Source organism: Castor canadensis, chromosome 6, assembly GCF_047511655.1.
Source record: "Castor canadensis chromosome 6, mCasCan1.hap1v2, whole genome shotgun sequence".
NCBI classification, from domain to species: Eukaryota; Metazoa; Chordata; class Mammalia; order Rodentia; family Castoridae; genus Castor; species Castor canadensis.
Window position 1 is genome coordinate 6,979,678 of NC_133391.1, and position 8,822 is coordinate 6,988,499.

The 8,822-nt window shown below is 55.0% G+C and overlaps 2 protein-coding genes across 3 annotated transcripts; one reads left to right on the forward strand and one right to left on the reverse strand.

Annotated features, from left to right (window-relative positions):
- The first annotated feature begins 216 nt into the window (after positions 1-216).
- Mepce (methylphosphate capping enzyme) lies at positions 217-5,229 on the forward strand. The gene is made up of 4 exons (XM_020177578.2): positions 217-2,719; positions 4,025-4,243; positions 4,411-4,537; positions 4,640-5,229. The coding sequence occupies exons 1-4, from the start codon at positions 1,112-1,114 to the stop codon at positions 4,690-4,692; spliced, it is 2,007 nt and encodes a 668-aa protein (XP_020033167.1). The 5' UTR covers positions 217-1,111; the 3' UTR covers positions 4,693-5,229.
- A 1,568-nt stretch (positions 5,230-6,797) lies between these two features.
- Ppp1r35 (protein phosphatase 1 regulatory subunit 35) lies at positions 6,798-8,212 on the reverse strand. 2 transcript variants are annotated; one of them, XM_020177580.2, is made up of 4 exons: positions 7,867-8,212; positions 7,535-7,787; positions 7,315-7,454; positions 6,959-7,207 (listed from the first exon to the last, which is right to left on the reverse strand). In XM_020177580.2, the coding sequence occupies exons 1-4, from the start codon at positions 8,095-8,097 to the stop codon at positions 7,034-7,036; spliced, it is 798 nt and encodes a 265-aa protein (XP_020033169.1). In that variant the 5' UTR covers positions 8,098-8,212; the 3' UTR covers positions 6,959-7,033. The 2 variants fall into 2 exon arrangements, with proteins under 2 accessions (XP_073931709.1, XP_020033169.1); XM_074075608.1 differs by lacking the exon at positions 7,315-7,454 and having other exon boundaries at positions 6,798-7,207.
- Between the last annotated feature and the right edge of the window lie 610 nt (positions 8,213-8,822).

The window sequence follows — 8,822 nt, forward strand, 5'->3', positions numbered from 1 at the left end:
AGAGAACGACTCAGCCATTTCGCGGGAAGAGGAAGTTGGAGAACTTTGGTTATTTTATTTTTTTTATTTCTCATTCAGTTCAACAGAGTATTTCCGGGGGGGTGAGTTAAAATGATCTATCGCATTTTACTGAGAACTACCTAGAAAGACGGTCAGCGTACTTTAGTCCTTCCTTTTCCCCACTTTAAGGTTCTCTCTCCCCTCTGCTCTCTCAGAAGCTCTGCTAAGTCCACCTGGACAAGAGGTGATGGTGTGCTATCCACTGGTGAATAATTCATGAGGTCCGCCCATTTTGCTGGAAAGACACGCCCCTCCAGAGCGTGCTGACGCATGCTGCGTGTCTCTAACCTGAGGAAACGACGTCACTGTCCCCGCCCCTAAGACGAAGGGCGGGGCGTCATCTCCAACACGTGCTGCATCTACCCGCGCAAGCCCAAAAGGGTGTGCGCAGGCGCTGCCCACTAGGGGGAGGAAGGAGGCGGGGTAGGGTGGTTGTTGGGTTTAGAGCCGGGCGGAGACCGCTGAGACTCATTCCTCAGGAACAAGGGTCGGGTGTCAAGGAGACCTTTTCACACCAGCTCCCCGTCCCCCGCCTACGGTGGGTGGGATCGCGCGGCAGAGACAAAGGATAGCAGTAGGGCCGGACATAGCTGCGAAGGGAAGTAGGGTGTCCGTTTGGGGTGGTGGGCTTCTGAGGGGGCTGTGAGGGGGCTATATTTAAACTCCCGGAGCCGTTAAGTTGGTTCATACTCCGATGCGCGCGCAGCCAGGGTGGTGGTAGACTGCGCATGCGTGGCTCCGGGACGCGAGGAACGCGCGCCAGCCGTGCGCGCTCGCGTCGAAGTGGTAGTGGTGGCGGAGAAAGGGGTCGGCGCACGCGCGGTTGATTCCTAGGGTTGTCCGGGTCTCGCGGGCATCTTGTTTTGGTCTCGCGGGCGAGTGGGGTGCACTTGGGAGGGGGGGAGGCGCTTGGGCTTGAGGCGAGCAGGGTAGAACGGAGCTGCGCGCGCACTCGGGAAAGGGGGGAAGGGAACAGGGTTTAAGAAAAGGGGGGGGTTAAGCCCCCTGATCCCCATCGGTACCCTCGACTGGGACGGAATAAGGGGAGGAAATGATCGAGATGGCGGCGGAGAAGGAGCCGTTCCTGGTGCCGGCCCCGCCGCCGCCACTCAAAGATGAGTCGGGCGGAGGGGGCGGCCCCGCGGTGCAGCCGCACCGAGAGGCTGCCTCCGGGGAGCTCCGCGGCGGGACGGAGCGCGGGCCAGGCCCCCGCGCGCACTCGGCGGGGGCCTCAGCTGCTGGGGCCACAGCCAGCCCTCGGGGCGGCCCCCAGGCGCAGTCGCATGGGGAGGCCCGCTTGTCGGAGCCCCACGGGAGAGCTGTTCCCCCGGACGTGGGGGAGGAGCGCCGGGGAGGGGGCGGGACGGAACTGGGCCCCCCTGCCCCTCCTCGACCTCGCAATGGCTACCAGCCCCATCGGCCTCCTGGGGGTGGCGGAGGCAAAAGGAGAAATAGCTGTAACGTAGGGGGAGGCGGTGGAGGCTTCAAACATCCGGCCTTCAAGAGGCGCCGGCGGGTGAATTCGGACTGTGACTCTGTGTTACCCTCCAACTTTCTCCTGGGGGGCAATATCTTTGATCCACTGAACCTGAATAGCCTCCTGGATGAGGAAGTGAGTCGCGCGCTCAATGCGGAGACCCCTAAGTCATCCCCACTTCCGGCCAAGGGGCGAGATCCCGTGGAGATCCTCATCCCCAAAGATATCACTGACCCGCTCAGTCTCAATACTTGCACTGATGAGGCCCAAGTAGTTCTTGCTTCGCCACTCAAGACTGGTCGCAAGCGGCATAGACACCGGGGACAGCACCATCAGCAGCAGCAGGCATCTGGAGGGAACGATAGCCATGCTGTGCTGCCCACAGCTCCCCTTACCCCCTCACTCCATGGGGAGGGCGCCACACAGCAGCAGCGGCACAGGGGCCAGAACCGGGATGCCCCCCAACCCTATGAACTCAACACAGCCATCAACTGCAGGGATGAGGTCGTGTCTCCCCTTCCATCTGCCTTGCAGGGTCCCTCAGGCTCCCTTTCAGCCCCTCCAGCTGCCTCAGTTACCTCTGCATCCTCGTCTTCCTCCAGACATCGCAAACGTCGCAGGACTTCCAGCAAATCAGAGGCAGGGGCTAGGGGTGGAGGCCAGGGTTCCAAGGAAAAGGGCCGAGGGAGTGGGGGAGGCCGTCACCACCCGATACCTGCAGCAGGCTTCAAAAAGCAACAGCGCAAGTTCCAGTATGGGAATTATTGCAAGTACTATGGGTACCGCAATCCTTCCTGTGAGGATGGGCGCCTTCGGGTTTTGAAGCCTGAGTGGTTTCAGGGCCGGGACGTCCTAGATCTGGGCTGCAATGTGGGCCACCTGACCCTAAGCATCGCCTGCAAGTGGGGCCCATCCCGCATGGTGGGGCTGGATATTGATGCCCGGCTCATCCACTCTGCCCGCCAAAATATCCGACACTACCTATCTGAGGAGCTGCGTCTCCCACCCCAGACTTCTGAGGGGGATGCAGGGGCAGAGGGTGAGGAAGGGACTGCCATCATCCGAAAAAGAAGCTGCTTCCCAGCCTCACTGACAGCCAGCCGGGGTCCCATCGCTGCACCCCAAGTGCCCTTGGATGGAGCGGACACATCTGTCTTCCCCAACAATGTTGTCTTCGTAACGGTAAGAGGGTCTGAAGGCTCTTGGAATAGGGGCCAGGTATGAAGATTGAGATTAATTGGGATGATGATGGAGAAAGGTCAGGACCCACAGACATTTCCTTGCATCCACTCCTCACTGGGAAAACCATCTACTACAAAGAAGGGTCTGGATTGTTGAATGAGAACCTCTGCTTGGTGTGTCTCCCCTCCCGTAATCTGAAAAGGTGGGATAACTACCTTGGAGTTTTAACCCCTGGGTTCTTTTTCATGACTACAAGGATCTCTTTCCCCTAGGTAAAGGCTGACTCCTGTTGCCTGCTCTTGACCTGGACTATAATCCCTACCAGTTCTTGAGGGTGGCTGTTGCCATTCACTAAGGGATTCAGTCCAGATGGAACCTTGTGTTCCAGATCTGCTGAGGAAGAAGCATGAGGTTCAGTGTCAGGGAATGTCTTGGGTGAGGGGTAGGGTAGACTAGGGTTGTGGCAGACTAATACTTCAGTTTCTGTCCTTCAATAGGGACCTTGTTTCCATCAGCTACTTTTGTTTCCCTAGATACAGAGTTGAAGAGTCAATGCTCAGAGCCCAAGTGGCTTGGCTTTAGGCCTTCTCCATGTTGAACCTAGATGGTGGGAGGGGGACAGTCAGACTGCTGCAGGAAGGGGAGAGTATCAAGCCTGGCAAAGCATTGTCACCAACTGCACTGCACGTAGCTTCCCATTAAACTGTCGTTAGGCGGGTTGCAGGAATGTTTGCTGCTGGATTGGAAGTGGCAAACATTTTTTTTCTTCTGTCTGAAGAAAGGACTTTGAAGAGGGTAGTGATGAGATTATCTTCTAGAAAAGGTTTCCTAAGGGATGTGGCTCTTGATTTCTTGAGGAGAAAGGAAAGATTAGGCCTTACATATTGCCAGCCCTCATTACAGGAAAGGACCCATGGGTCTCCTTTGAGACCTGGGCTAAGTCCCCTGAATAATGTCGAGTCACTGCCCCATGTTTGTGAGGTTTCCTGGGTGGAAATAAGCACAGGAGAGGGTCTTGGGGGCAACCCAGCATTCCTGCTGCAGTTCGACTCCACTTGAGGAAATGTGGGTAATTTGCTCAGTTTAAAATTACCCAGGATCCCTTCTAAATTTGTTTGGTTTACCACCAGGAAGAAGAAAAAATTAGACGGGGCCGCCATTGGGGGATAGTCTCAGGAGCTGCAGAAAAGACTATGACCATAGGCTGAAGTGAGGCTGTAGGACTTTGTCTCGGAGCCTGCAGAGCAGTTGTGAGGCCAGTGGTTCTTTACATCTGTTGACCTCACCCCCAATTCTTGTCCTCAGGGTAACTACGTGCTGGATCGAGATGAGCTGGTGGAGGCCCAAACACCTGAGTATGATGTGGTGCTCTGCCTCAGCCTCACCAAGTGGGTGCACTTGAACTGGGGAGACGAGGGGCTGAAGCGCATGTTCCGCAGAATCTACAGACACCTACGCCCTGGGGGCATCCTGGTCCTGGAGCCCCAACCATGGTCCTCCTATGGCAAGAGAAAGACTCTAACGGTGAGCTGGGTTTCTGTGGAAATGGGGAGTAGTCCTTTAGTTGAGACAAGAAAGGCTTCAAGGAAGCAGAAAGACTTTTTGAGCCAGGGGAAGAGGCCCCCGAAGTGGCCATTTCTTGACCAGGGAAGAGGTAGTAAGCTGAAGTGATCCCCTGCCTTTCTCCCCAGGAAACAATCTACAAGAACTATTATCGAATCCAGCTGAAGCCAGAACAGTTTAGCTCCTACCTGACATCCCCAGAGGTGGGCTTCTCCAGCTATGAGCTTGTGGCCACACCTCACAACACCTCCAAAGGTAAGGTTGGCCCATTTTGTTGGGGGAGGGGGTCCTGGATGGGAGGGTGGAGAGTCCTGAGATCCTGCCAACCTGCCTCCTAACTCAAAACTCACCCTTCAGGCTTCCAGCGTCCTGTGTACCTGTTTCACAAGGCCCGCTCCCCCAGCCACTAAGTGGCTCCCTGAACAGAAAACATGAAGAGGCTGCCCTTGCTGCTCCTGAAGATCTGGGGGAAGAGGAAAGTATCCCAAGGTCTTTATTTTCTGGCTCCAAAAAGTTTCCTTTCTTGGATCAGCGAAGAAGGCTTTCTTAAGTTGCTGCCCCAGCCTCCTTCCTACACCTCCTGCACCTGAGCAGCAAGCCCAGCTGTGCGGGAGTTAACATCATCTTCCTCTCCCCCAGCCTGCTGGATAGCATGGACTGTTTGCTGACCTCAGTTCTCCTAGGACATAGGAAGTGGGGAGTGTTGAATTCTCTAGCCCCTTCCTCCTGTTCTCCCACAAAGATCCCCACTTTCTCGGTCTTTGTTCCTAGCTGCATTTCAGTGGACCACAGATAGATGGACTAAGGGTTAGAGGGGGAAGCTTTGGCAGGGAGGCACACAGGTATTATGAAAATCCTCCCTGCTGCTGTCCCCCAGAGGGAGAGGGGACTGGGTTTGGAATGTGAGAACAGCACAATAAACTTGATACCTAGGGCAGTGGCCCCCATACCTGTGTCTGACACTTTCTAGTTGGGAAAGTATGATACCTGTGCCTGTCTTAGAGTCTCAAGGAAGAGGGCAGGTTTTTCAGTGGTTAGGAAGACTGCTTGTCAAATCTACATGTGGATGAACAGAACACTAGTCAGCAAAGGTGATGTTAAAAAAAAAAAAGAAAAATCGGTGGTACTGGGAATTTGAGCCCAGGGCCTTGTGCATGGTTGGCAAGGGCTCTACTACTTGAGCCACATCTCCAACCTGTGTAGTCCAAATTTAGATGTACAAGTTCAACTTCCCTCCCCCAAAACATTTTTTTTTTCTTTTGGTGGGAGATTGGGGCTAAAGGCTGACTTTGGAAGCCTTAACAGTGGAGTTGAAGTGGAGCTAAAAAAATTTTAAAAAGTACTTTGACCCAGAGCCATCAAACTGTTCCAGGACCCATACTCATCCTTTTTGTGCTAAGGAATCATATTAACAGGCGTTTAGCAGCATGAAACTCTACAGTGGTTTGTTAAGGTTACTGGGAACCTTGGACATTCATTCAACAAATACTGAGCACTCTTAGTTCAACTGTAAAGATGGGCAAGAGCTTAAAGGTAAAAGCAAGCAGGTAATTTCAATAACCCAGTTCAAGCACCTGCCTTGCTGGCTTCTAGAGACAAGTAATCATGGAAAGCCTCCAAAGGTGTAATAGGCTAAAACCCACATTGGGAAAGGGTGCCAGTGGCTCACACTTGTAATCCTAGCTACTCAGGAGATAGGAGATGGATCATGGTTCAAAGCCAGTCCAGGCAAACAGTTCGAGAGACCCTATTGAAAATACCCTTCAAAAAAAAAAAGACTGGTGGAGTAGCTCAAGGTGAAGGCCCTGTGTTCAAGCCCCAGTACTGAAAAAAGTTTTAGTGGATACACAAAATGGTATATATCGGTGGGGCAAAGCAGAAGTCTGAAGGGCTTTGTGTGCTGGGTATCAAACCCAGGGCCTTTCGCATGCTAAGCACATGCTATCACTGAGCTACACCAACCCCAGCCCAACACCCACATTTTTAGTTTCGGTTTATTTGAAACCGGGTCTTGCTGTTGCTCAAGCTAGTTGGCTTTTAACTTACCCTCCAAGATTACAGATATGTGCCATCACAATGGGCTGAGACCCACTTTTTTTGGCGAGTAGTACTGGGGTTTAAACTCAGCCTCTCCCTTGCAAGTGCTCTACCACTTGAGCCACACCTGCAGCCTTTTTATTTTCCAGGTAGGGTGTCTTTTTTTGGGGGGAAGGAGGGGAAGGGGACAACAAGGCCTCAAGACTGTCATCCTCTGGAGCTGGTGTTACAGATGTGGACCATGAGATGGGGTCTCTCTTTTTTTTTTTGCCAAGGCTGGCTTCAAACTCATCCAATCTCTACCTCCCAAGTAGCTGGGACCAGGGGTACACACTACTGTGCCTGGATAGATCCACATTTTAAATGACCAAAATAAGCAGTGCAAAAGAATGAGCTAGTGCCATCAAACCGAAAAGGCGGTGGTTGTGGCAATTGGAGGGTAGTGTACCTACGTCGTCCCCCCCCACACACCCCGCCCCAACTTGGACAGCCCTTAACACTTGCCATCACTACACCAAGTTGCCAAGAATAAATTTGGCCCAAAAAATTCACCTCCAGGCAGCCTCCAACCTGTGGCTAAGAGGACAAAAAATCCTGGAGTGTTAGCCCAGTCTTGGTTCCCAAGAAGAGTCCCATAAGTTACCAAAACCACTTTATTTTGAAAAACAGTTTTAACATACAAATGTAAACTAGCAATCCAGAGAGCTCTGAGGTCTACGCTTCCCACCGCCTCAGTGTCCGATGCATAAGGAAAGTATCCTCCGAAGGGCGGTGCCGGGGCTGAAGCCGGAGAGGGGGCAGCCCATCCAGGATCAGGTGAGGTGTTTCGTAACATAGCGTGCCTGGATCGCACAGGATGGTCATGTCTGGCCCCGGTCCAGATGGCTCCTGTTGGGAGTTGGACCCCAAAGCAAAGTTACGCTTTGGGAAATAGAAGAATCCGCGACCAGGGAAAGCAGGGGACACAAGGAAGCCCCAAGCCCTGGTCCCTTCACCTTGGGGGGCGGAGCTCGGAGCTGCGGCGGAGGCAGCAGCGCCAACTTCTCCCGCAGCGCGGCATTCAGAACCTGTTCCTCCGGCACCTGCAGGCTCACCAGGTCCCGGAAGAGCCGCTTAGAGCGCGGCACGTTCAGTCCTGAGAGCGCAGGAGGAAAGAGGGTGAGCGGCGCCCTTCACCCCGACCTCCGCGCCCGGCCGGCCGCTTGCCCCCCTCACCCTCGGTCACGCTCTCCTCCAGGCCGCAGCGGGTCTGGAACGACTTTCTCAGCTGCTCCTCCACGGCCTTCGCCGCATCAAACTGGCCCGCGGCTGCGGCCCGCGCGGCTTGCAGCTCGAGGCTCAAGGCCAAGCTGCTCTGCTGCGCGGGCGTCTCCAGCTCCTGCGGCTCCGCGAGCTGATCACTCAGGGCAGCGGCCGCCGGCAGTGGCTCGGGCCGGACAGGGGAGCGCGGCGCTAGGTGGAAACGGACCTGGGAGCAAAGAACCGGGCAGTGAGCAGCTGTGCGCTGGGCCATTTGGGTACCGAAGCCAGACCTTGCCCCACCTCACCTGCCGCCCCCTCCGGGTCCCGCCCCGCCGCTCCGCTCGCCCCTTCCTCCGCCCAGGGCTGCTGTTCCGCAGCTCGGGGCTCTCGGGCTGCGGGCTCAGGCTCAGGTCTAGGCCGGGCTCGGGCACTGGAGCTCGGGGTTCTGGGGCTCGGGGTTCTGGGGGTGGTCCGGGAGCCGCCACGGCTTCTTCGCCTTCCACGGTCTCCACCTCTGACTCCCCATAACCCATCATCTTGGGGTTACTGCAGTGGTGCGGCGTTGCAGGGTGAGGAGCCAGGGGTTCACCTAAAACAGCTTCACGCCCTTTTCCCCGCCCCTCCAGGAGACCACCACCGGAAACCGTTAGTCCTTACCTACGTGGGCGGGGACAATACCCTAGTCCCACCCCTTTTGGCGCTCCTATGCGTCATTTCCTTTTCTCCTCCCTCAACTTCCGGGAGGGCTTTCGCCAATCTAGCTCTTCCTAACGCGAGGTGTTAGGGAAGAAGCCCTACGGGTCCTCATCAGGACCGTTTCTCCTTTCGAAAACTCACGAGCGGCTTCCTCACCCGTCTGAATCCTCGCGGGTCTGCGATCCCGAGGATGTTGGTCCTCTCTTGAGCGCAGTACGGAAGCTTTTAACTAAACGGTCCGTATCTTCGCAACCAAACCACCCCACTGGGTGCTTCCGCACATTTCCGGGATTTCGTCACCTCCAAACCGTGCTGGAGCTTCCCTACATGAGTGGAGGCGGGCCCGCTGACCACAGCCCAGGCTACCTACTGGCACTTATATATAATATATATATTTGGGGGTTGGGGGGATGGTACTGGAGTTTGAACTCAGGGCCTTGCACTTGCTAGACAGGTGGTCGACCACTTGAGCCATGCCCCTAGCCCTCACTTAGGCATTTTTGGAGCCTTCCCTAACATATCAATAGGTATAAAAAGTAGGTATGGATCTATATGCTAGGTACAA

Bases quoted from the DNA above. Each gene is read 5' to 3' on its own strand.
- Ppp1r35 (XM_074075608.1), bottom strand. From the start codon at position 8,097: ATGATGGGTTATGGGGAGTCAGAGGTGGAGACCGTGGAAGGCGAAGAA. The intron at 7,788-7,866 runs GTGAGGTGGGGC...CTTTGCTCCCAG, and splicing joins GGACCCGGAGGGGGCGGCAG to GTCCGTTTCCACCTAGCGCC. The intron at 7,208-7,534 runs GTGAGGGGGGCA...AACTCCCAACAG, and splicing joins GGAGGAGAGCGTGACCGAGG to GAGCCATCTGGACCGGGGCC.
- Mepce (XM_020177578.2), top strand. From the start codon at position 1,112: ATGATCGAGATGGCGGCGGAGAAGGAGCCGTTCCTGGTGCCGGCCCCG. The intron at 4,244-4,410 runs GTGAGCTGGGTT...CTTTCTCCCCAG, and splicing joins GCAAGAGAAAGACTCTAACG to GAAACAATCTACAAGAACTA. The intron at 4,538-4,639 runs GTAAGGTTGGCC...CTCACCCTTCAG, and splicing joins ACCTCACAACACCTCCAAAG to GCTTCCAGCGTCCTGTGTAC.